The following is a 27833-nucleotide window of genomic DNA, read 5'->3' as shown; positions in this document are numbered from 1 at the left end:
AGAGAGCTTTATTATAGTGCTTTGAAAACATCTCGACGAGATCTACAACTTTCATCTTAAGGAAAAAATCAATTTCCATTTAAGAAATTAGTCGCCTTTAAAATTTCTTGAAAATAACGAAATCTACGTGACTCACATCGGAATAATGTGTCCCCCTTTAGACCATACAACTTTTGTCTGAAACATTTTTCCGTATATTCCATATTTTTCGAGATTTTTGTCTGCGTCGATTAAAATGACACCCTGTATATGTATAAAAGTGTGAATATAAAAAATAAATTTTTTTATGGTATATAAAATTATAATTATCTATATGTACAAACTTAAAAAATATGTTTTTTAAATGATTAAAATGGTTTCTAATGGTTCTGTGGTTTCTAAAACGTTCTGTATAGTTCTGTATTGAAACGTTCCTTATATTGATACTTGATGGTTATAAAACATAAGATATGTTTAGGAAACGTGTATGAAACTAACATGTGCTATACCTGGATTGTTTGTTAGAAGGAGAATAAACACGTCTGGCGCGCCTAACTCAGTCCGTCCCGTTCGTAGTGATACCTTGTCCCTTTGAATTGTTCAGCAGTAGTCAGCCAACATATGGCGCAAGGTTCAATGTTCATTCCAGATAAACAGGTGTTTTGGTAGCAACTTTACTAGTCAGTTAATAAATGTTGCCTTATGAGTGTTTCATACAATACTCACATTTATCATATAGACTGACGATATAAAAATACGAGTATATAATAAAGATGTGCTCATAACAGTATGTAATGTGAAATGTAACATAAAAATTTGAGTGTATCTTTATCTGTAGTAAACTTGTCGCTGCATGAATGCAATAAAACATTTACATACACTAAAGTAGATGTAAGTATGATAATTAATACAATACGGTATATTTATTTCATGAATGTAATTGTGAAGTTCTCATTATCGATTCGTATATCGCGTCGTGATAATCATGAAAGTCTGGAAAATCTGGCAGGTTTATGGATTAAGATTAAAAAAAAAACTCTAAGCTCTTTTTTGGTGGGTCTTAAAATTCGTCGATAATAGGTCTATTCGTTTTCGCTGCACTTCCGAACTAGTGCAATAAGTTAGAATGAAGAAAAATATATTTGTTTCATTCTAAATTATTGCACTAGTTCAGAAGTCCAGCGAAAAAAAAACAGGCCTAATGTCTCCAAATTTCTTGAACATAAAAAATGTATCAATTTTTATCATGTATTGTGCTTAACTGAAGAAAAATCGTATAAGACGAAAAGAATCGTTAATATTAATAAATTGTATACATCGCTTAAATAGAGGGTTTTAATGGAAAATATTTAAAATTGGATATATTATTTAATATAAAAATATTTTAAATTAACCCTTTGTAGCTCCTGGTAACAATACTGTTACAAAAACCGGCAAAGTGTCAATCAAAATTCTAAATCATAAATTTATCTGTTGCAAATCAATTTAAAATAGTTGTTATATACCAACGCATCAACATGAGTTACAAAAGGTTAAGTCGATATTTTAAAGAAATCATGCAAATTGGTGTGGAATGTTTAAATACAATATATGATTTAAAATTTTAAATAACAAAAATTTTAGATAACACAAAATTATGGATGATAAATAAACTTTGAGCTTATTTTTGGACTTAATAAAAATATATACAAAACACGTCAGGAATTCCATTTAACAAATTTGCTGCAATTAATTTGCTGTAATTTCAGTTTGATAACAGGATTAATTTTAAAAAAGGAAAAATAGAAAAAAGCAGAAAACTTGTATATATAAGAATCATAACTGTAATCATTTTATTCTTTACTCGTTACTAAACAAAAACATTCAAATCAGTTTCATGAAAATAAAATTGACACAAATAAAATCCACAGATATAAAAATCAATGAAAGTACAAATACGCAAACGTATATATCTATATTTAAGGAAACATATCAAAAGGAATGTGAAATTAACACAAATAAAATAAACGCTCTGTTCACATTTTATTCACACGGTGTATTCGTGTGTTTTATCACTGTGTCTTATCAGGATCTGAAACATTTATTATTTTATATCTATGTTTTTAATAGCTGTAGCACAACACAATTATATAATATTAATTATTTAATCTAATATAAAATAAAGAAATATGCTAAATTGTAGTTATCTCTCAAAATCTTTTCAAATAAAAGTTGATAAACATATACAGTATACATGTTTAAAGACATATATATCTATAATATTTTTTTTAAAAAGCAAGATGCATTACTTTAATCAATCACAACTTACAATTCTGTTGAGTTTCATTTTACAAAAAAGAACCTTTGACAAAAGTTTAAAGAATAAAGTTAGATTAAGATTGTTTTAAATTTTTAAAATTGGAATTACTGCAATAAAAATAGTCATCATTTAAAAAAACTTAAGATAATCTAACTTGACCTTAACAACGCCACGCAAGCATACACAAATATTACAGTATATTATTGTCTAAAACGCACACAATTATTGTCTAAAATGTTCTTTTGTAAGATAAAACAACAGAATTGTAGCAATCTGTTTAAGAAAATTTAAAAAAGTATGTTACTCACTCTTAACAGGTTTATATTTTTTAGAAATTTGGTTATGAATCCAACTTCTAATCTGTGGAATAGAACGGCGGCTCAAACATTCGTTTTTCATTTTAATTTCTACCATTTGTTTCCCTGTGGGTATATGTCCCTCTTTCATTATAGGTTTAAATGCGTTAGTGATTACGTCACATTCTTTCTGCGTCCACCTAATACGTTTCGTGGGACCATATGATGATGCTGTAGAATATTGATGTACATAATATTACGAGAAATCACATACATAATAAGAATATAGGAATTAATTATTTTTTTTATACACTTACTACTGCGTTTTTTTTTTATTTGTTGCATTACAGATTGTATCTGCGCTAGAACTATTACTATCTACGTCAGAATTATCATTATCGATGCGATTGTCTGCTTCGCACGTCTTATTTATTACAAGATCAGTCTCATGTTCGTTATCTTGTACATCTTCTCCAGTATCGTCAGTTTCTCCTTGTGCTATTTTAAGTAATCGCGATATTTTTACTATTTCCAATTGTGGAATAGACTGACGATAATGTTGCATATGGATACTTCTTTCATGACCCAAATAATTGGCCAATTGTGTTATATCAGGATCTGACAGATTTAATGTAATACATTTTGTTGCAATATGTTTACGAAGTTTTGTACCTCGTAATCTAAGAGGCATTTTTGCCCCACAATCTAGAGAATATGTACGTAATAAATCACATGCTCTCAAATATTTAAAACGTTTCTTGTCATAACCCGGTAAGGCAAAGACATAGGGATTTCCTTAAGGTATATTTACTTCCTTACGATAACGTAAAATTAAGTCTATACAACATTTCATTTCATCATCCAAAAGAACAGGTACAGATCTTCTCAATTTTCCTCTAATAACAAATCTTACATATTTATTAGCTACCTGAAATATATAAGATTATACATTTAATTAATTGCACAAATATTTATTCACGAAAAAAATCATTATTAGATAGCAATTCAAAATAGAAGTATAAAATAACAGCATATATAAATAAATATATGTGTAATCTAGTCATCTAGTAAATATTTTATAAGAATCAAAATCATTTTTATGTATTGAAAAACCCATAATATACAAGATAAATCATTTTAATCGATACAGGCAAATATGTCGAAAAATATAAAAGATACGGGAAAATATTTCAGACAAAAATTGTATAATCTAAAGGGAGATGTATAGTATATAGATGTATGCAGGTAAAGTCATAGAAAAGTGAATACTTTACAAGATATTTTATATTTTATATTAAAAATATTATAGAAAATTATAAATATCTCAAGAAATTTTTAACGAAAGAGAGCTTTATTTGGTATTTTGAAAACGTTTCGACAAGATCTACAACTTTTATCTCAAAGAAAAAATCAACTTTCTTTTAAGAAATTAGTTGCTTTTAAAATTTCCTGAAAAAGACGACAACTACGACATGATTTATATCGGAATCGTGTGTCCCTTTTTAGACCATACAACTTTTGTCTGAAACACTTTTTCGTATTTTCCATATTTTTCAAGATATTTGCCTGTGTCGATCAAAATGACTCACCCTGTATATGTATGTAAAATTAAAATGCTTGTTGTACTATCTACAATTGGATCGTGCTTATTTTATCTCTTTTTATTACTAATTACTCGAATTTTGGAGCCTTATAATGTTTTACAGCATTAACAATATGCATAAATGTTAATTAGAGGAATACTTACACTTCGAGCTTCGTGTGACAGTGATTTATATAAATCTGGATTTGTCTGTTCGTTTATACCTTCTTGGTGCTTATAGTCATCGACAGATATACGTTCAATTTCTCCAGCTCTTCGCCTATTAAATACTTGAACAGATATCAAAGTAAATTGCGCTAACTGCCGCCAAGTATTATATGTAAATATTTCACTGAGCTGATTAAATGCCTTGCGTCTGTTAAGTTGCAGAAAATTGTGTGACAATTTTATGTCCTCTAATGAAGGTAAATCTTGTAATTGATGACGCTTAGCTTGTAATATAGATTCTTCAACAGTTTTATTAATTAAAACATGTAAGTCTTTTTGTAGTAACTTTAAATAGTTTTCTATATCTTGTTTTTTTTCAAATGTGTTTTGTTTTATACATTCAGCAATAGCTAGATTTCCTATTTGCTTTATAAGTGTACCAAGTCCTGATGCAACAGAAGGAGCTGCATAGACATTTGTGCTTATATTAAGGCCTGCAACCTGATTTACAGTTACAATACAATCATCGTATGTTGATGGATGATAGATACTAAAGAAATCGGTCACTTTCTTATTAATCGTTCTGAGAGCTTGTAAAAATCGTCCTAATAATCTTAAGCGGGCTCTGATCATGTCTTGCTGATGCTGATGCTTATATTTAACACATAATTTGTTGCCATAAATAATTAATAGTTCGTCATATCTAATTAATCTAGTAATATCGTCCTCTTTTAATACTGAAAATACAATATTTCTTAGAATAGTATTTGCACACTGGTGAATTCGACTTTCAACTTTTCTTCCAAGTATTATGACAGATCTGCCAATAGCTTTCTGTGTACATTCTTTAAAATGATGACGAATATTATTTTTAGTAAAAAATCCTTTGCATCCACCACAACATATAAAATCACGTGCAGTCCTTTTTTTAGATTCTGTTGGTCTTCTACAAACTATAAGCTCTCCCTTATTATATGTGGGATCTGTATTGAATGAGTAATCACCCTTTCATCTGAGAACTCCAATAATTTTCTGTCTTTCTTTATTACCTATAAATCATTAGATTTATATTAAAAACGAGAAATGCAAATTCATAATACAATTAGTATAACCTAAATTCTAATAAATTTAGTAGAGAATATATACAATAGTATCATATATTTTTAAAAAATTCTGAAAAGAACTTGTAAGCAAACGATAAAATATTTTTCTACTTTCAACAGATTTCTACTTTCAACAGATTAGATTATTATCATTATAATTGCTACAATATTATAGTATTATTCTAGTGTTACACAGATCATTATTATTATGATTATTACAGTACTTAATAAGACCAGGATGTTACCAACGGTCTCATATTGTTGCTCATTTCGGTAATTTAAGCTATTCAAAATTATGTCTTATTCAATTATTCAATTTTTCAGAAAAATTGTAAAATTTAAGTTACAATCTGATGGTATTATATATTAAAATATATTTATTTTTATAATATCTATATTAGTATATTTATTTATATGAATTTTTTATACCTTTTGGTAATATAGCAAATTTTTTCACTTCCTCTTCATTTTTGTGTACAGTTTCAAGATGCCTACCTATCTTTGATTGCAATTTTTTACAATAATAAAAATTTTTCTTTCCGGCACCTTTAGATTTAGAACTTTCACCACGTAAATCAGTGTTATTACAAACTGCTTGTCCAGAAACATTCAATGATGTCTGTAAGCTATCCCGCGTACTGTTATTAGATGTTTTTGAACACGATTGTTCAGGAATATTATTCTCTTCCTCAAAACTTTCCGAAGTTTCATTATGACAATAGTCAGGATCATTTGTTGCATCGTCACTGTCACAATTATTAATAATAGAAGACTCAGAACTATTACAGTCAGGATAATTTTTGTTGGAAAGTACTTCATTGGCTTGCTCTAAATTGTTATTTATTTCTTGCGCCGTGTGCATATCAGGACTATGATTAACTGATTTACTCCAATTAATATCTTCAATTTCTGTCAGATCATTATCATTATAAGTATTACAGCTTTTGACAGGCATCAGAATATTATCAATAACGTCATATTCTTGCACAATTTGATTGTTTGAGCTACTCAACACGATGTCCGCATTATTCAATTCCTTGGATAAATCCATAATATTCAAGTCACAATCTAGTATAAGAACATTATCGGTACAGACTGACGCAGACTGACTGATTTCAAACTGATTAATTTCTGTCTGATTTGAATCTCCACATAAAATATTTTCTGACAGTGTGTTGTTGGACATAACATTTGCATTTTTGGGCAAAATATATGTGCTAAGGTTAGGATCGGCTATAAAAAAAAGCAGATAAATCGTAACATTTGACATTATCTCATTTAGTAATTTAAAGTAAAATAAACAGAAATTATAACTCACCAATGTTCTTATTCAGTCGTACGACTGGTATATTTAAATTTAAATTTCTTGCTACTTTAGCAAGCATTTCACGATTTCCTGTGTACAAAAAGTTATGTTACAAATGTAATAAAGGTGAAACAAAAGTAATTTCTAAAAGATAAGTATCGAAAAACCTATTGGTAATCATTACTGTTAATATATAAATGAAAAAATCTATGAACCACGCTAAATATACAATTTTCAACATAGTACTGACATACTTACTGTTAGATACAATCAACTTCCTTTTTTTACGTGCATCTCGTAAACAAACAGAGTACTTATTTCGATTTTTGTATAACCCATACATTTTAGAATGAATTATATGGCATTAACGCAGTCGATATGTCCGGGAAATATACAGTAACTATACAGTTCTTTAAGTAATCACATACGTGTTTTTAACTCCTAATTGAGACGGGAAAATTATTCTAATACGAATAATAACACACAACGTAGAAAGCGTCTTACGAATAGGCCACGATTGATACGGAGATCACGGCTGTCAATAAACAATGCAGGATGCGTCCACGCATGTGGCGGCAGCGCACAGCTGAAGAACAAAAAACGCGCGAATTAAGCCCCTTACGCAATGCGAGACAATAGTGACAGTGATAGCGACAAAATTTTCAACCTATCGGAATTCGTGTATCAATGCTGTAGCTTTGTCGACAATTTTGTCGTTATCATTATCGCCTTGCATTATGTATAAGGAGTTTTAGGCGCCGAGAGAATTATTATTTTCATTAAACGCTTAAATATCAATAACCGAAAAAGATATAAAGATAGTTCAAAAAGTACTGTTTAGTTCATACTCTGTGCCATAAATAATACAAGACTATATTACTAGATATTAATACATTTTAATTAATAAGACGCGTGAGAAAACGCGTGGAAGCCTAAGGATTCTGCCGCCAATTTCTCATTTACATTAAACGCTTGTATCTCAGGAATCACAAAAGAGAGAAAGTTGTTTTAAAAAGACTTTTTAGTTTGTAATCTATCATATCAGGATTACTTGGTTATATTACTAACCAATATAACATTTCTGATTATTGACACAAAAAAGCGAGCGAGTGTTTAACAAAACGGGAGCTGAGCGATTTCTCATTTTAATGAATCTCGTATATCTCGGAAACCGTAAAAGATAAAAGGATGCTTTAAAAACACTTTTTAGACGGTATTCGACCTTATTGAAATTACACGTTTATTGCAATTATTCAGTTCTGATTATTAAGAAATGCGCGCAAAAACCTAAGGTATTGGGCACTAAGCGATTTCTCATTATAATTAAATGCTTATAAAACTCGGCAATCACACAAGATAGAAAGATGTTTCAGAACTGTATATACTTTACGCTATTAGAATATCTCGATTTTATTACTAACAATTACGTACTTCCGTTTATTTGACGCGATAAAGCGAGCATTGTTAGTAATAAAATCGAGATATTTTAATAGCGCAGAGTATAAAAAGCTAAACAGTCCTTTTTGAATCATATGTATATCTTCGGTATGCTTGCCGAGATATTTACGATAAACTATAGGGAACAGACTTTTTGGCGCCAAGACACATGGCCTTGACCTTACGCAGCGAGATTCTTATCAACTGTATGTACGCTGAGTCCGGGAATGCCGGCGTGCACGACACGTCATTGTAAACGTTTCGATGTTTCTGCTACCAGTGATCGATTACGGTTTTCGAAACACGGTAAAAATTACAATAGTGAACAGATTTACTAGATTTCGACCAATGAAATCATAGATACTCTAGTGAATCTCCTCACTTTTGTAACTTTTATGCTAGGTCTACAATGCGAGTCGTAAAGTCATGAGTCGTAAGAATTGACCAATCACAGTCGATTATTCTCCTCAAATTCGATTGTGATTGGTCAATTCTTACGACTCGCGACTTTACGACCTCGCATTGTAGACCTAGCATTACCTCGTTTCAGGAACCGTAATAAACCCATCGCTGATTTTTAATGGTTCATTTTAAGTAAAGCGAGAGGCCTGCTTCCAAAGCAGTTTGCACTGCTAAAGCCCGGTCTACATAGGCCGCAGTTCGCAAAACGCAAGCACACACACAGTCTACATGTCAACCTAACCTCTTTGTTAGATTGACATGTAGACTGTGCGTGTGTCTTGCGTTTTGCGAACTGCGGCCTATGTAGACCGGGCTTAAAGCCTCCTCGCTAATACGAAATGTGCCGTTGATAATATTGTAATCACGTAACTCGTGTAGCGCTAATTACAATGTTTTATATCGTTTTTTAATTATGTCGATATCTGTAATGATTTCTGAGATGCAAATATTTATTGAAAACGAAAAATTGCTTAACGGCTGATTCTTCATGTTACAGCACACTTTAATGTTTTAATAAACAAAAATACATAATTAACAATCATTAATAAAATCGGATAATTACAATAGGGTAGGTTACGATCTACAAAGTCTTTCTTTAATCATCTTTCTGTCATTAGCGGTTGCCGAGATATAAGTGTTTAATTAAGACGAGAAATCGCTCGATAGTTCCTTAGGTTTTTGTCGCTTTTACGTCTTAATAATCGGAACTGAATAATTGTATGAAGTCGAATAATTATAGTAAGGCGGAGATCGGCTTACAAAACGTTTACAATGACGTGCCGTGCACGCCGACATTCCCGGACTCGGCGATCAAGGTCAGCGCGTGCATACAGCTGATAAGAATCTCGCTGCACAAGGTCAAGACCATGTGTCTTCGCGCCAAAAAGTCTTTTCTTTATTGTTTATCATAAATATCTCGGCAAGCATAAAAGAAAAGACTTTTTAGCGCGAAGACACATGGCCTTGACCTTGTGCAGCGAGATTCTTATCAGCTGTATGCACGCGCTGACCTTGATCGCCGAGTCCGGGAATGTCGGCGTGCACGGCACGTTATTGTAAACGTTTTGTAAGCCGATCTCCGCCTTACTGTAATTATTCGACTTCATACAATTATTCAGTTCCGATTATTAAGACGTAAAAGCGACAAAAACCTAAGGAACTATCGAGCGATTTCTCGTCTTAATTAAACACTTATATCTCGGCAACCGCTAATGACAGAAAAATGATTAAAGAAAGACTTTGTAGATCGTAACCTACCCTATTGTAATTATCCGATTTTATTAATGATTGTTAATTATGTATTTTTGTTTATTAAAACATTAAAGTGTGCTGTAACATGAAGAATCAGCCGTTAAGCAATTTTTCGTCTTCAATAAATATTTGCATCTCAGAAATCATTACAGATATCGACATAATTAAAAAACGATATAAAACATTGTAATTAGCGCTACACGAGTTACGTGATTACAATATCATCAACGGCACATTTCGTATTAGCGAGGAGGCTTTAAGCCCGGTCTACATAGGCCGCAGTTCGCAAAACGCAAGACACACGCACAGTCTACATGTCAATCTAACAAAGAGGTTAGGTTGACATGTAGACTGTGTGTGTGCTTGCGTTTTGCGAACTGCGGCCTATGTAGACCGGGCTTTAGCAATGCAAACTGCTTTGGAAGCAGGCCTCTCGCTTTACTTAAAATGAACCTTTAAAAATCAGCGATGGGTTTATTACGGTTCCTGAAACGAGGTAATGCTAGGTCTACAATGCGAGGTCGTAAAGTCGCGAGTCGTAAGAATTGACCAATCACAATCGAATTTGAGGAGAATAATCGACTGTGATTGGTCAATTCTTACGACTCATGACTTTACGACTCGCATTGTAGACCTAGCATAAAAGTTACAAAAGTGAGGAGATTCACTAGAGTATCTATGATTTCATTGGTCGAAATCTAGTAAATCTGTTCACTTTTGTAATTTTTACCGTGTTTCGAAAACCGTAATCGATCACTGGTAGCAGAAACATCGAAACGTTTACAATGACGTGCCGTGCACGCCGGCATTCCCGGACTCAGCGTACATACAGCTGATAAGAATCTCGCTGCGCAAGGTCAAGGCCATGTGTCTTGGCGCCAAAAAGTCTGTTCCCTATAGTTTATCGTAAATATCTCGGCAAGCATACCGAAGATATACATATGATTCAAAAAGGACTGTTTAGCTTTTTATACTCTGCGCTATTAAAATATCTCGATTTTATTACTAACAATGCTCGCTTTATCGCGTCAAATAAACGGAAGTACGTAATTGTTAGTAATAAAATCGAGATATTCTAATAGCGTAAAGTATATACAGTCCTGAAACATCTTTCTATCTTGTGTGATTGCCGAGTTTTATAAGCATTTAATTATAATGAGAAATCGCTTAGTGCCCAATACCTTAGGTTTTTGCGCGCATTTCTTAATAATCAGAACTGAATAATTGCAATAAACGTGTAATTTCAATAAGGTCGAATACCGTCTAAAAAGTGTTTTTAAAGCATCCTTTTATCTTTTACGGTTTCCGAGATATACGAGATTCATTAAAATGAGAAATCGCTCAGCTCCCGTTTTGTTAAACACTCGCTCGCTTTTTTGTGTCAATAATCAGAAATGTTATATTGGTTAGTAATATAACCAAGTAATCCTGATATGATAGATTACAAACTAAAAAGTCTTTTTAAAACAACTTTCTCTCTTTTGTGATTCCTGAGATACAAGCGTTTAATGTAAATGAGAAATTGGCGGCAGAATCCTTAGGCTTCCACGCGTTTTCTCGTCTTATTAATTAAAATGTATTAATTGCTAGTAATATAGTCTTGTATTATTTATGGCACAGAGTATGAACTAAACAGTACTTTTTGAACTATCTTTATATCTTTTTCGGTTACTGATATTTAAGCGTTTAATGAAAATAATAATTCTCTCGGCGCCTAAAACTCCTTATACATAATGCAAGGCGATAATGATAACGACAAAATTGTCGACAAAGCTACAGCATTGATACACGAATTCCGATAGATTGAAAATTTTGTCGCTATCACTGTCACTATTGTCTCGCATTGCGTAAGGGGCTTAATTCGCGCGTTTTTTGTTCTTCAGCTGTGCGCTGCCGCCACATGCGTGGACGCATCCTGCATTGTTTATTGACAGCCGTGATCTCCGTATCAATCGTGGCCTATTCGTAAGACGCTTTCTACGTTGTGTGTTATTATTCGTATTAGAATAATTTTCCCGTCTCAATTAGGAGTTAAAAACACGTATGTGATTACTTAAAGAACTGTATAGTTACTGTGTATTTCCCGGACATATCGACTGCGTTAATGCCATATAATTCATTCTAAAATGTATGGGTTATACAAAAATCGAAATAAGTACTCTGTTTGTTTACGAGATGCACGTAAAAAAAGGAAGTTGATTGTATCTAACAGTAAGTATGTCATTACTATGTTGAAAATTGTATATTTAGCGTGGTTCATAGATTTTTTCATTTATATATTAACAGTAATGATTACCAATAGGTTTTTCGATACTTATCTTTTAGAAATTACTTTTGTTTCACCTTTATTACATTTGTAACATAACTTTTTGTACACAGGAAATCGTGAAATGCTTGCTAAAGTAGCAAGAAATTTAAATTTAAATATACCAGTCGTACGACTGAATAAGAACATTGGTGAGTTATAATTTCTGTTTATTTTACTTTAAATTACTAAATGAGATAATGTCAAATGTTACGATTTATCTGCTTTTTTTTATAGCCGATCCTAACCTTAGCACATATATTTTGCCCAAAAATGCAAATGTTATGTCCAACAACACACTGTCAGAAAATATTTTATGTGGAGATTCAAATCAGACAGAAATTAATCAGTTTGAAATCAGTCAGTCTGCGTCAGTCTGTACCGATAATGTTCTTATACTAGATTGTGACTTAAATATTATGGATTTATCCAAGGAATTGAATAATGCGGACATCGTGTTGAGTAGCTCAAACAATCAAATTGTGCAAGAATATGACGTTATTGATAATATTCTGATGCCTGTCAAAAGCTGTAATACTTATAATGATAATGATCTGACAGAAATTGAAGATATTAATTGGAGTAAATCAGTTAATCATAGTCCTGATATGCACACGGCGCAAGAAATAAATAACAATTTAGAGCAAGCCAATGAAGTACTTTCCAACAAAAATTATCCTGACTGTAATAGTTCTGAGTCTTCTATTATTAATAATTGTGACAGTGACGATGCAACAAATGATCCTGACTATTGTCATAATGAAACTTCGGAAAGTTTTGAGGAAGAGAATAATATTCCTGAACAATCGTGTTCAAAAACATCTAATAACAGTACGCGGGATAGCTTACAGACATCATTGAATGTTTCTGGACAAGCAGTTTGTGATAACATTGATTTACGTGTTGAAAGTTCTAAACCTAAAGGTGCCGGAAAGAAACATTTTTGTTATTATTGTAAAAAATTGCAATCAAAGATAGGTAGGCATCTTGAAACTGTACACAAAAATGAAGAGGAAGTGAAAAAATTTGCTATATTACCAAAAGGTATAAAAAATTCATATAATGAAATATACTAATATAGATATTTATAAAAATAAATATATTTTAATATATAATACCATCAGATTGTAACTTGAATTTTACAATTTTTCTAAAAAATTGAATAATTGAATAAGACATAATTTTGAATAGCTTAAATTATCAAAATGAGCAAGAATATGACACCGTTGGTAACATCATGATCTTATTAAATACTGTAATAATTATAATAATAATGATCTGTATATAACACTGTATAATAATACTATAATATGATAGTTGCTTTTCCTTTACATCAAAACTCAGATAATTCTCACTTGTGACGTCATTCTGTCTCTATTATTCATTAATGATAAAAAAGGATAGAGCGACGTCACAAGTGAGAATTATTTGAGTTTTGATGTAAATGGAAAGCACCTAATGTAGTAACTATAATGATCTAATCTGTTGAGAGTAGAAAAATATTTTATTGTTTGCAAGTTTTTTTCAGAATTTTTTAAAATATATGATACTTATGATATGATATATGATATTGTACATATTCTCTACTAAATTTACTAGAATTTATGTTATACTAATTGTGTTATGAATTTGCATTTCTCGTTTTTAATATAAATCTAATGATTTATAGGTAATAAAGAAAGACAGAAAATTATTGGACTTCTCAGACGAAAGGGTGATTACTTATACAATACAGATCCCACATATAATGAGGGAGAGCTTATAGTTTGTAGAAGACCAACAGAATCTAAGAAAAGGACTGCACGTGACTTTATATGTTGTGGTGGATGCAAAGGATCTTTTACTAAAAATAATATTCGTCATCATTTTAAAGAATGTACACAGAAAGCTATTGGCAGATCTGTCAAAATACTTGGAAGAAAAGTTGAAGGTCGAATTCACCAGTGTGCAAACTCTATTCTAAGAAATGTTGTATTTCCAGTATTAAAAGAGGACGATATTATTAGATTAATTAGATATGACGAACTATTAATTATTTATGGCAACAAATTATGTGTTAAATATAAGCATCAACACCAGCAAGACATGATCAGAGCCCGCTTAAGATTATTAGGACGATTTTTACAAGCTCTCAGAACGATTAATAAGAAAGTGACTGATTTCTTTAGTATCTATCACCCATCAATATATGATGATTGTATTACAGCTGTAAATCAGGTGGCAGGCCTTAATATAAGCACAAAAGTCTATGCAGCTCCTTCTGTTGCATCAAGACTTGGTACACTTATAAAGCAAATAGGAAATCTGGCTATTGCTGAATGTATAAAGCGAAACACATTTGAAAAAAAACAAGATATAGAAAACTATTTAAAGTTACTACAAGAAGACTTCCATGTTTCAGTTAATAAAACTGTTGAAGAATCTATATTACAAGCTAAGCGTCATCAATTACAAGATTTGCCTTCATTAGAAGACATAAAATTGTTACACAGTTTTCTGCAACTTAACAGACGCAAGGCATTTAATCAGCTCAGTGAAATATTTACATATAATACTTGGCGGCAGTTAGCGCAATTTACTTTAATATCTGTTCAAGTATTTAATAGGCGAAGAGCTGGAGAAATTGAACGTATAACTGTCGATGACTATAAGCACCAAGAAGGTATAAATGAACAGACAAATCCGGATTTATATAAATCCCTGTCACACGAAGCTCGAAGTGTAAGTACTCTTCTAATTAACATTTATGCATATTGTTAATGCTTTAAAATATTATAAAACTCCAAGATTTGAGTAGTTAGTAATAAAAAAAGATAAAATAAGCACGATCCAATTGTGTATAGTACAACAAACATTATATATGCTGTTTATATATGCTGTTATTTTATACTTCTGTTTTGAATTGCTATCTAATAATGATTTTTTAGTGAATAAATATTTGTGCAATTAATTAAATGTATAATCTTATATATTTCAGGTAGCTAATAAATATGTAAGATTTGTTATTAGAGGAAAATTGGGAAGATCTGTACCTGTTCTTTTGGATGATGAAATGAAATGTTGTGTAGACTTAATTTTACGTTATCGTAAAGAAGCAAATATACCTCAAGGAAATCCCTATGTCTTTGCCTTACCGGGTTATGACAAGAAACGTTTTAAATATTTGAGAGCATGTGATTTATTACGTACATATTCTCTAGATTGTGGGGCAAAAATGCCTCTTAGATTACGAGGTACAAAACTTCGTAAACATATTGCAACAAAATGTATTACATTAAATCTGTCAGATCCTGATATAACACAATTGGCCAATTATTTGGGTCATGAAAGAAGTATCCATATGCAACATTATCGTCAGTCTATTCCACAATTGGAAATAGTAAAAATATCGCGATTACTTAAAATAGCACAAGGAGAAACTGACGATACTGGAGAAGATGTACCAGATAACGAATATGAGACTGATGTTGTAATGAATAAGACGTGCGAAACAGACAATCGCATCGATAATGATAATTCTGACGTAGATAGTAATAGTTCTAGCGCAGGTGCAATCTGTAATGCAACAAATAAAAAAAGGAAACGCAGTAGTAAGTGTATAAAAAAAATAATTAATTCTTATATTTCTTATTATATATGTGATTTCTCGTAATATTATGTACATCAATATTCTACAGCATCACCGTATGGTCCCACGAAACGTATTAGGTGGACGCAGGAAGAATGTGATGTAATCACTAACGGATTTAAACATTTAATGAAAGAGGGACGTAAACCCACAGGAAAACAAATGGTAGAAATTAAAATGAAAAACAAATGTTTGAGCCGCCGTTCTATTCCACAGATTAGAAGTTGGATTCATAACGAAATTTCTAAAAAATATAAACCTGTTAAGAGTGAGTAATATACTTTTTTGAATTTTCTTAAAGAGATTGCTACAATTCTGTTGTTTTATCTTACAAAAGAACATTTTAGACAATAATTGTGTGCGTTTTAGACAATAATACTGTAATATTTGTGTATACTTGCGTGGCGTTGTTAAGGTCAAGTTAGATTATCTTAAGTTTTTTTAAATGATGACTATTTTTATTGCAGTAATTTCAATTTTAAAAATTTTAAACAACCTTAATCTAACTTTGAAAGCATCACTCAAAGTGAAACAGATACTGCCATTAAATACGTATTCTTTAAACTTTTGTCAAAGATTTTTTTTTGTAAAATAAAACAGCAGAATTGTAAGTCGTGATTGATTAAAGTAATCCATCTTGCTTTTTAAAATATTATATATATGTCTTCAAACATGTATACTGTATATGTTTATCAATTTTTATCTGAAAAGATTTTGAGAGATAACTTCAATTTAGCTTCAATATTTCTTTATTTTATATCAGATTAAATAATTAGTCTTGTATAATTGTGTTGTCCTACCGCTATTAAAAACATATAGATATAAAGTAATAAATGTTTCAGATCCTGATAGCACTGATGAAACACACGAATACACCGTATGAAATAAAATGTGAACAGAGCGTTTATTTTATTTGTGTTAATTTCACATTCCTATTGATATATTTCTTTAAATATAGATATATACGTTGCGTATTTGTACTTCTATTGATTTTTGTATCTGTGGATTTTATTTGTGTCAATTTTTATTTTTATGAAATTGATTTGAATGTTTTTATTTAATAATATAGATATATACGTTGCGTATTTGTACTTCTATTGATTTTTATATCTGTGGATTTTATTTGTGTCAATTTTTATTTTTATGAAATTGATTTGAATGTTTTTGTTTAATAATGAGTAAAGAATAAAAAGATTACAGTTATGATTCTTATATATTCTTTTATACAAGTTTTTTGCTTTTTACCTTTTTTCTTTTTTAAAGTTAATCCTGTTATCAAATTTAAATTACACTGGTAATTACAGCAAATTTGTCAAATGGAATTTCTGACGTATTCCTTATATATTTTTATATAAGATATAGTCCAAAAATATACTCAAAATTTTTCCACTATCCATAATTTTTTATTATCTAAAACTTCTGTTATTTAAAATTTCATATATTGTATTTAAACATTTCACTCCAATTTGCATGACTCCTTGAAAATATCGACTTAATTTCAAATATTTTTATATTAAAATACATTCAATTTTAAATATTTTCCATAAAAATCCTCTATTTAAGCGATATATTATCTATAAAAATTCGTTACTATTAAAGATTTTTGTCGTCTCATATGATTTTTCTTCAGTCAAGTACAAAACATGATAAAAATTGATACATTTTTTATGTTCAAGAAATTTGGAGGCATTAGGCCTATTTGTTTTTGCTGGACTTCTGAACTAGTGCAATAAGTTAGAATGAAATAAATATATTTTCTTTTATTTTAACGAACGGACCTATTACCGACGAATTTTAAGACCAACCAAAAAAGGGCTGAGAGTTTTGTGTAAATGTTAATCCTTGAACCTGCCAGATTTTTCAGACTTTTATTATCACGACGCGATGTAATCGATAATAACAGCTTCAGAATTACATTCATGAAACAAATATACTGTATTGTGTTAATTATCAAACTTACATCTACTTACATCATACTTTAGTGTATGTAAATCTTTTATTGCAGCGACAAGTTTAGGCTTATTATCAGATAAAGATACACTCAAGTTTTTATATTACATTTTACATTCTGTTATGAGCACATCTTTATTATTTACTCGTATCTTTATATCGTCATTCTATATGATAAATGTGAGTATCGTATGAAACACTCATAAGGCTACATTTATTAACTGACTAGTAAAGTTGCTGCCAAATCAACTAACCTGTTTATCTGGAATGAACATTGAACTTTGCGCCATATGTTGGCTGACTACTGCTGAACAATTCAAAGGGACAAGGTATCACTACGAACTGAACAGAGTGAGTTAGGCGCGCCAGACGTACTTCTTCTCCTTCTAACTGACAATCAAGGTATAGCATATGTTACTTTCACACACGTTTCTTAAACATATGTAATGTTTTACAACAATCAAGTATCAATAAGGAACGTTTCAATACAGAACTATACAGAACCATTTTAATCGTTTAAAAAACGTATTTTTTAAGTTTATACATAAATATAATTATAATTCTATATAAACATGAAAAAGATTTATTTTTCATATTCACACTTTTATACATATACAGGATGAGTCATTTTAATCGATGCAGGCAAATATCTCGAAAAATATGAATATACGGAAAAATTTCAGACAAAAGTTGTATGGTCTAAAGGGAGACACATGATTCCAATGTGAGTCATGTCGTAAATTTCGTCATTTTCAGGAAATTTTGAAGGCGACTAATTTCTTAAATGGAAGTTTATTTTTTCCTTAATATGAAAGTTGTAGGTCTCGTTGAGTTTTCAAAGCACTATAATAAAGCTTTCTTTTGTCAAGAATTTCCTGAGATACTTAAAATTTTGTTATAATATTTTTAATGTAAAATATAAAATATCTCGTAAAATATTCATTTTTCTGTGACTTTATCTTCATACTTATATACATAAAAGTATGAAATATTTTTTCATATCTTCCATATTTTTCAAGATATTTGCCTGCGTCGATTAAAATAATTCGTCCTGTATATAAGGTGTCCCATACAGGGTGTACGTATGTACACACATACAGAGAAAAGGTTTCTTTAGATTTATGTTTCTTTAATGTATGCCTGCTTGATTTATGTTTCTTTGATTACTAATCGTTCTTAACTTTAATTCGATTTATTAAATAAAATCTTCATCAGGCAGAACTTTAGGCGTTCTCATTATTAACATTAGACATATTATATTGTTTTAAATATACAAATCTTATATTAATATTAAATTTAATATTAGTATTAATATTTATATTATTATAATATTATTTAATAGTAATTAGTTGATGTTAATCAATATTATCAATATTTATTGTATATCAAAATTTTGTTTTTGCATTGTTTTTAATATTTGTTAGTTAATATATTAAAACATTTTTGAACACTTTAAATATGTGTTATAGACAAGTACAGGTAAGAAAGGGCGTCAAAGTCAAAAGATTGCGTCATTTGTCCAATTCAATCATCAATTTCGTACTTTATGCTACTGGAATTACTCGATTTTAGAACTATCAATAACACATTTCTAAATATTAAGATGAAACCGCTCGCAGAAATGGAACAAGTCAAGCATCGAGTAATTTTTCATTTTCATTGAACGCTTTTATCTCGACAATTACTAAAGTTATAAAAATGATTTAAAAAACACTGTTTAGTCCCTACTGTGTTTTCTAATTACTCGGTTTTATTATACTGGCAATACGTCTCTTGTAAGTCCCAGAGCGCAAAAGACGAACAAAACTGCTTTTTGTATAATACATATGTTTGGCGCACCGCCGTGTATCATAGTGTAAATAGTAGTTAATGATAGGATTGATTTCGTGTTGTCGTTTCACATTGTTAATTGTACGGTTCTTGTATTGATCAGTTATACCGGGTTGAATTATCGCGCCTATTAGCGAAACGTCGGTGGATCGCGATTAGTACACTTGTCTATATTCGCGCGACTCACCCGACTCGTGCTGCCCGCCCACGGGTGGCATCCCCAATTATGAGAAGAATTCGGTACTCGCTCGCGCCGTACTTCGCAGGTGCGCGAGCCGAGAGAACGGAAGAGAGGGACTCATCAGTCGAACGTCGTGAAGCTCACACGTTACCGTTTCGCATGTGCAAACTTGGAGTGCTCGGTCGCCCATCGCAGACCACGAAGGCCTAATCGCTTGATATCCTGCCTATCTATGACTGCTTGATATCCTGCCTATCTGTGACTGCTTGCTATCCTGCCTATCTGTGCCTGCTTGCTATACCTGCCGGTCCGTGCCTGCTTGCTATACCGGACTGTTGCATGCTTTCGCCTTGCACGCCAGAGATCTCGCCAACGGGAGGACGACGTCGACACCCAGGAGGCGCCGGGCAACGACACGGTGAGTCGCCTCGCATTTTTTGATATTCGTTTGCTTGCTTCGCTTTATTCACTTTCGCGAGGGCACGGGCCCTCTGGTCCTTCGAGAAAATTTGTCGACCAATCGCAAATCCGGGGAGCGCCTCATACCCCCCCGTGCATTGGTCCTTCGAGCCGGATACGCGCGCTAAAGCAATAACGCCGACCTTTCGCTCGTGGGTAGCATTTCTTAGTGGTTTTGATCGCGATTGCATTACAATTAATCAGTCGCGTATTCTACACCCGCCGCGATATCTCTCGGCCGCAACATTGCTTCGCGACGAGAATACGCGCGGGAGACTTGTCGTTTGATCGCTTTGTGGTTAATTGCTCTTGTCGTTCGTTATTGAATATTGTCGTTAACCGAAATATTCAACATTGGAATATTCTCGGTTAAGCCATACGTTCTCGCCGCGCCGTCGACGGCCTTGACGCTCGGTCACGGGCCGGCAGCGTATATACACATTTTTTCTACGTAAGCTCGCGTTCCATAATAACGCGCTACATTATTTTCGTTGTTGCTGGGTGTGTTTCGGCCAGACTCGAAATACATATTGAAAATACATACTGAAACTATTATTCCGATCGTTGGAATTCTCGCAAACATCATTGCCACCGATCGAATATACTGTTCGCCGGCACTGGTTCCCGGTATAAAATATTGTAGCACTCAAGGTAATCTTATTAAAGATTATAATTACGATTATAATCACAATTGCAAAGAAGTTGGCGTAATTGATGCTCATGTCGTGGATTATTGCTCGTGTCATGTGTGTACTGCTCATGTCGTATACGCTGCTCGTGTCGTAGTTCCGCGCAGAACATGTATTGCCGAAAACTTAATCTGAACAAATACTTGAGTGCATTCCTCGTCGTAACCGGGCACCTGTGCCGATCTAATTAATAATTTTGATCGTTAAGACAACTATTTTCTTATTTTGTACATCCCTTGCAACCCTCTTCCTTGCTAGCTCTACACTGCATTTGATCCCCTTTTCTTGTGTTCGCCATTGGCTCTTGCGATTAACAAACTTGTCATTTTGCTTGCGCTATTATATCGTGTTTGAAAAACATTCTATCGGGAATATCGTGCCTTCGCGTAGGAATCCGAATCGAGCCATCCGTTATTTGTCACCTTGGCGAGCGGAACAGTTGTGTTGTTTTTCTGGCATTCCAAAGTCGAGGCTTTTTGTTCTCTAGTGTTTGTCGACATTTCGTGCTGAGTTGAGTTGTCGTTGCTTTGAGTTCACGTGAACCCCCAATCCTGCGCGCGTGTTCCACTTGTTTGGTTGATTTAACGTCGTATTCCGATCATCATGGGCCGAGGTCACATAACTAAACGCGAGCTGTGTATACAGCGGATGAGGGAGATCCATGAGCTGTCGATGCTCGCCGTGGACAATGAGGCACAGAGGCCAAATTTCCTAGTTAGATACCCTACCGTGGCTGGACTGATTAAGGATTTTGAGGCGGCTCACCTCAAAATAATCCAAGACGCCTCAGACGAGGAGTTTACCGCGGAAGACGCAATCCGTAAAGAATTCGATACGATACGCTTCGGAGTAATCGGGCGTTATGAGAAATTTGTGGGCGCCGACCGAGCGGCCGCCGCGGCCGCTCAGGCCCCGGTCCAAACGTCGTCTATCCGACTGCCCAAAATCTCACTTCCGGAATTCTCGGGAGATCTCGCGCTTTGGCCCTCGTTCATCGCGTTGTTCAACGTTTCTATTCACGAGAATCGGAGCATCTCCTCCATGGAGAAGTACCAATATCTGGTAGCCTCATTGAAAGGAGAAGCGCTCAACGTCGTGAAGAACCTCCCCCTCTCCGCCGACAACTACGCGATAGCCTACGACGCCCTGATTTCGCGATATCAGAATAAGCGGAACTTAGCGGATTACCACGTGGACTTAATGCTAAACGCCAAGCCGTTAAAATTGGAGTCAGTCGCCCCTCTCCGCACGTTGTTGGACACATTTACCGAAAATACGCGAGCACTGAACTTGTTAGGGTTCCCCACGGACTCTTGGGACTATTTACTCCTCAAATTCTTGTTAGAAAAACTACCTCGTTCGCTTCGCGAGAAATTCGAATCCGAACACCGGGCAGAGGAGATACCAAAGTACGCGCAACTCACGAAGTTCCTATCGGATCACTGCCGGGTACTCGCGTCCGTATCGGGCCCCACGAATATGTCGATCAAGTCACAGTCGCCTTCGGCAAAAAAATCCGCATCGGCCTCGTCGCTTGCTACTCAGACTGCCGAGTGTCCGGTGTGCAAAGAACAACATCTCGTGTTTAAGTGCCCTCGGTTCTTGAAATTGTCCCCTCGGGAAAGGCATTCGACGGCTAAGGCTTCGAACTTGTGCTATAACTGCCTCCGCGCGGGCCACGGCGTTAATGACTGTCCATCGTCGTGGACGTGTCGGTCGTGTAAGGCCAAACATCACACGCTCCTGCATTTTGAGCAGAACTCGGGCTCGGCAAATGCACCCACAGACGCCGAACCGCCCTCCGAATCGGGGATAACGTCATCGCAGGGAAGCGAACCCCTCGTTAGCATGGCTAGTGTCGCGCGGTCGAACCCGATCGTATTGTTGTCAACGGTACAAGCCGAAGCGCTCGACGCACACGGAAATCCCTTCCCCGTTCGTATTCTGTTAGATAGCGCGAGCCAACTAAACTTTATCTCCGAAAGTTGCATGCAGAGGGGTGGTTTCGGACGAACCAAGTGCCATACGGTAGTTCTCGCGGTAAATGATACAAAGGCGACTGCAACTCGAGGCCGCACCTCACTCGTAATACAAGCACAGGGCAGGGAAAGCACGCGCACCCCAGTAGAGGCTACGATTCTTCCGCGCATCTCCGCCCCGTTACCTAGCAGTCAGGTCGAGCGAAGAGCGTGGAAGCATTTGAACGGATTGCGGCTAGCTGATCCGCGGTATCACCGACCCGGTCCCATCGACATCCTGATCGGCGCAGAAATCTTCGCATCGTTACTTCGGGATGGCCGTCGCGTGGGAAAGAAGGGCGAACCAGACGCCTTCAATTCCGTCTTCGGCTGGGTCCTCGTCGGTTCGGTATCGACGCAGGCGCCGGGATCCACACATTCGTTTATGACTCTCGATTCGTTGGACGCATCTCTTAGTCGATTTTGGCAACTAGACGAGATTCCATCGGTCCCACCGTATTCGCAGGAGGATAAACGTTGCGAGGAATTATTCGCTCAGACCACGCGTCGGGACGCGTCCGGTCGTTTTGTCGTATCGTATCCTTTCAAAAGGGATAAACCTTGTTTTGTCGGCACGCGTCAAGTAGCCCTAAATAGATTTCGCGCACTTGAGCGTCGCTTTAAATTAGATGCAGAGTTTAAATTGAACTATAACAGATTCATGCAGGATTATTTGAATAATGGTTATATGAAAATGATTGAACGGCCGTTTCCGGTGGACGGACCTGTATTCTATTTGCCCCATCATGGGGTAGTTAAATCGGATAGCACTACCACAAAATTGCGAGTCGTATTTGACGCCTCGGCGAAGGACTTGAACGGCGTTTCGTTGAACGACGTATTGCGATCCGGGCCTAAGTTACAGACGGATATAGTCGTGATATTGTTGAGGTTCCGGGTAGGCCGCGTGGCGCTCACTGCGGACGTCAAACAAATGTTCCTTCGGATCTTGGTCGAGCGCGGTCAATGTGACTACCAGAGAATAGTCTGGCGTTTCTCGGAGAATGATCCGATGTTAGACTACTTGATGTTGACTGTCACTTTTGGATTGACGTGCTCTCCGTTCCTGGCAATCGCCTGCTTGTTGAAGTTGGCAACGGAAGGCAGAGTGAGCTACCCTCTGGCCGCGGCGGTCTTGGAGGAGAGCGTCTATGTCGACGACGTGGTGGCGAGCGCCGAATCTGAGGGGGAAGCCCGTGAGCTTCAGCGGCAGTTACAAGCTTTGCTTAAAACCGCGGGTTTCGAGCTCAGGAAATGGGCCAGCAGCCATCCGTCAGTCTTAGCAGATCTTGATCCAGAGCTTTGCAGTCAATCATTGCTATCGTTTGAACCCTCGGAAGATCAGTTTCTCAAAGTTCTCGGACTTCGTTGGTATCCTCAAACGGACAACTTCGGCTTTCAGGTCCACCCGTTGGACAGAGATTGTACCAAACGCACCATTCTTTCGGAACTGGCTCGTATTTTCGACCCGTTAGGCTTTCTGACTCCCCTCACGTTTGCAGCTAAAAGACTGATACAGCAACTCTGGGTGCTCAAATTAGAGTGGGACGATAGGCCTCCTTCGGAAGTATGTTCTCGATGGGGACGATACAAATCGGAACTCCCCGCGCTAGCTTCCATTCGCATACCTCGTACTATCGCCATGGCCAACGTAATCCGACGGGAGATACACGGATTTTGTGACGCGAGTGAACAGGGCTACGGAGCCGTTGTATATATCAGAATCGTCGCCGAGGACGGGGTACTGATTCGGATGCTCAGCGCCAAGTCAAAGGTGGCCCCGCTTAAGGCCATCACCTTGCCGAGACTCGAGCTTTGCGCAGCCGTTTTACTGTCGGACTTAGCGGAGTATATCGGGAACATTCTCCGGCCTAAGATTACTATCGACGGCACGTACGCGTGGTCTGATTCCGAGGTCGCGCTCGCCTGGATACGTTCGGCCCCCCACCGTTGGAAGACATTTGTGCGTAATCGTGTGGCCCGCATCCAGTCCAACACAGATATCTCTTGCTGGAGACATGTCGACACCAAGTCTAACCCCGCCGATTGTTGCTCAAGGGGCTTGTTTCCTCAAGAATTAGTGGATCACCAGCTTTGGTGGACTGGCCCTGCGTGGCTCGCCGAATTCGAACCCACTCCAGAAACGATATTGGAAGCTGACGATTTTCCGGAGGAAGAAAAATCTCATGCTTTTGTTGTCGTAAATCCTGCTGATGTCGTAAACTCTGCTTCTGTTGTTGACTCGCTTCTCGATCGTTTTTCGTCATTGGATAAACTCGTTAGAATATTCTCTTATTGTCTTCGTTTTGTTAATCGACTCAAGTCGAATTCACCCCACAGAACTCTTGTTGTAGACCAAGTCGAATTCCATTCGACCCTGCTATACCTCGTTAAAGTTGTTCAATCTTGTCGCTTTGCAGAGGATCTCGATAGGCTGAAACGCAAGCAACATTGCTCCAAACCTCTGCGACAACTCGCCCCTTTCGTGGACGCGCGCGGAGTCCTCAGGGTGGGCGGTAGACTCACGCACTCCGCAATGTCTCATGAGGCTAAGCACCCCGCGTTATTGCCCGGTAAACACCGGCTCACGGAACTCATAGTGGAGCGCACCCACCGCCTACACTTGCATCCGGGGCGTCGAGCGTTGCATTACCTACTACTGCAGCATTTTTGGATTCTGGGGGCCCATCAGGCCATCAAACGTTGTTTGTCGCGTTGTTACCAATGTTTCCGGGCGAACCCGCGTACCTTGCAACCGCCCATGGCGGACCTACCGCTCGACCGGGTACGTCAGGCCAAACCCTTCTCAATCGCCGGGGTCGACTACGCGGGCCCCTTCTTTGTATATAATCGTCGTTCTCGCGGGGCAACGCCGTTCAAGGCGTACGTGTGCATTTTCGTTTGCTTTACCACGAAGGCGGTTCATTTGGAACTTGCTTTTTCCTTATCTACAGACTCGTTTTTGTCAGCTCTGAGGCGTTTCATCGCTAGGCGCGGTCGCTGCTCGCGGATCTACAGCGACTGCGGCACCAATTTCGTGGGGGCTCAGCGCGAGCTCGTCAGCTGCATGGAGGCGGCCTCAGGGCGAGAACAAATCCAGTGGTCCTTTAACCCCCCTTCCGCGCCACACTTTGGTGGCCTCTGGGAAGCGGGGGTTAAGGCGACAAAGACCCACTTGAAACGCGTGGTGGGAGCGCAGATCCTCACGGTGGAGGAATTCAGCACCCTCCTAGCACAGGTAGAATCCATCCTGAATTCCCGACCTTTGTGCCCCACCAGCTCGGATCCCCACGACCTCGGGGTGCTCTCCCCGGGGCACTTTATCACATTAGAACCGCTCGTAGCGGTTCCTTATCCCGACCTAGACCCGGTGCCGATAGGCAGACTCGATCGATGGCAGCTGGTGCAGCACATGCACCAACAGTTCTGGAAACGGTGGCATGAAGAATATCTACACACCCTCCAGCAACGACCAAAGTGGTTAAAGCCGGCTGACGCGATATCAAAGGGCACGTTGGTCCTTCTAAAAACCGAAAACGCCCCTCCTCTGGCGTGGAGACGAGGGCGCGTCGAGGAATTGCATCCGGGTCGTGACGGGGTCGCCCGGGTCGCTACGGTGAGGACGGCGGATGGCCTCCTTAGTCGCCCTCTGGTGAAGTTGTGCCCTCTGCCGATGGACGGCTCACCGGAGGGACTCGCTCAAACATAGAAAATACGGTGTATTTTGGTGGGCGGTAATGTTTGGCGCACCGCCGTGTATCATAGTGTAAATAGTAGTTAATGATAGGATTGATTTCGTGTTGTCGTTTCACATTGTTAATTGTACGGTTCTTGTATTGATCAGTTATACCGGGTTGAATTATCGCGCCTATTAGCGAAACGTCGGTGGATCGCGATTAGTACACTTGTCGATATTCGCGCGACTCACCCGACTCGTGCTGCCCGCCCACGGGTGGCATCCCCAATTATGAGAAGAATTTGGTACTCGCTCGCGCCGTACTTCGCAGGTGCGCGAGCCGAGAGAACGGAAGAGAGGGACTCATCAGTCGAACGTCGTGAAGCTCACACGTTACCGTTTCGCATGTGCAAACTTGGAGTGCTCGGTCGCCCATCGCAGACCACGAAGGCCTAATCGCTTGATATCCTGCCTATCTATGACTGCTTGATATCCTGCCTATCTGTGACTGCTTGCTATCCTGCCTATCTGTGCCTGCTTGCTATACCTGCCGGTCCGTGCCTGCTTGCTATACCGGACTGTTGCATGCTTTCGCCTTGCACGCCAGAGATCTCGCCAACGGGAGGACGACGTCGACACCCAGGAGGCGCCGGGCAACGACACGGTGAGTCGCCTCGCATTTTTTGATATTCGTTTGCTTGCTTCGCTTTATTCACTTTCGCGAGGGCACGGGCCCTCTGGTCCTTCGAGAAAATTTGTCGACCAATCGCAAATCCGGGGAGCGCCTCATACCCCCCCGTGCAACATATATGTGTATTATTTGCGATTGCTGAGATATAAGAGTTTAATGAAAATTAGAAAATGCTTGCGCCTAACATATTTTGCTTACGGACGCTATCACATCTTAATAACTGAAAATTTATTATTGTCAGTAATAAAATCGAGTAATTCCACCAATACAAGATAAGAACAATAATATTTTTTGTGAAATTTATAGATTTTTAGTTGTTTTATAATTTTTTCTATAATTTATATGTTTTCACATTAAAATAAGCCATTCACGACGGCTCAAGCCGTATTTTTTTAGTATAATACGTCTCAGACAACATACATGTTCAAAAGCGGGACATCTTTTAGACGTCTTATGAAAAAGATGACTAAAAGACGTCTAAAAGATGTCTTATATCCCTTATTTAAGACATTGTACTGTCTGG

General features: G+C 36.5%; 2 protein-coding genes, 1 long non-coding RNA gene and 1 pseudogene across 3 annotated transcripts; 2 read left to right on the top strand and 2 right to left on the bottom strand.

Annotated features, from left to right (window-relative positions):
* Positions 1-1870: 1870 nt before the first annotated feature.
* Positions 1871-4522, bottom strand: LOC139813258 (uncharacterized; annotated as a pseudogene).
* A 1503-nt stretch (positions 4523-6025) lies between these two features.
* LOC139813259 (uncharacterized) lies at positions 6026-7307 on the bottom strand. Its single transcript, XR_011732097.1, has 3 exons — positions 6992-7307; positions 6746-6823; positions 6026-6660 (listed from the first exon to the last, which is right to left on the bottom strand). It is a non-coding gene; the product is annotated as an uncharacterized lncRNA (long non-coding RNA).
* A 4500-nt stretch (positions 7308-11807) lies between these two features.
* LOC139813120 (uncharacterized) lies at positions 11808-17134 on the top strand. Its single transcript, XM_071778448.1, has 7 exons — positions 11808-12094; positions 12263-12340; positions 12426-13232; positions 13858-14909; positions 15166-15778; positions 15866-16084; positions 16659-17134. Exons 1-7 carry the CDS (start codon positions 12010-12012, stop codon positions 16697-16699), a joined length of 2895 nt encoding a protein of 964 aa, XP_071634549.1. The 5' UTR covers positions 11808-12009; the 3' UTR covers positions 16700-17134.
* A 4394-nt stretch (positions 17135-21528) lies between these two features.
* Positions 21529-26652, top strand: LOC139812915 (uncharacterized). The gene has a single exon (XM_071778100.1). The coding sequence runs from the start codon at positions 21529-21531 to the stop codon at positions 26650-26652; it is 5124 nt and encodes a 1707-aa protein (XP_071634201.1).
* Positions 26653-27833: the final 1181 nt, after the last annotated feature.

This window comes from Temnothorax longispinosus, chromosome 5 (genome assembly GCF_030848805.1).
Source record: "Temnothorax longispinosus isolate EJ_2023e chromosome 5, Tlon_JGU_v1, whole genome shotgun sequence".
Taxonomy (NCBI): domain Eukaryota; kingdom Metazoa; phylum Arthropoda; class Insecta; order Hymenoptera; family Formicidae; genus Temnothorax; species Temnothorax longispinosus.
The sequence above is the reverse complement of the archived record's forward strand: the minus strand, read 5'-3'. Positions and strand labels throughout refer to the sequence as shown.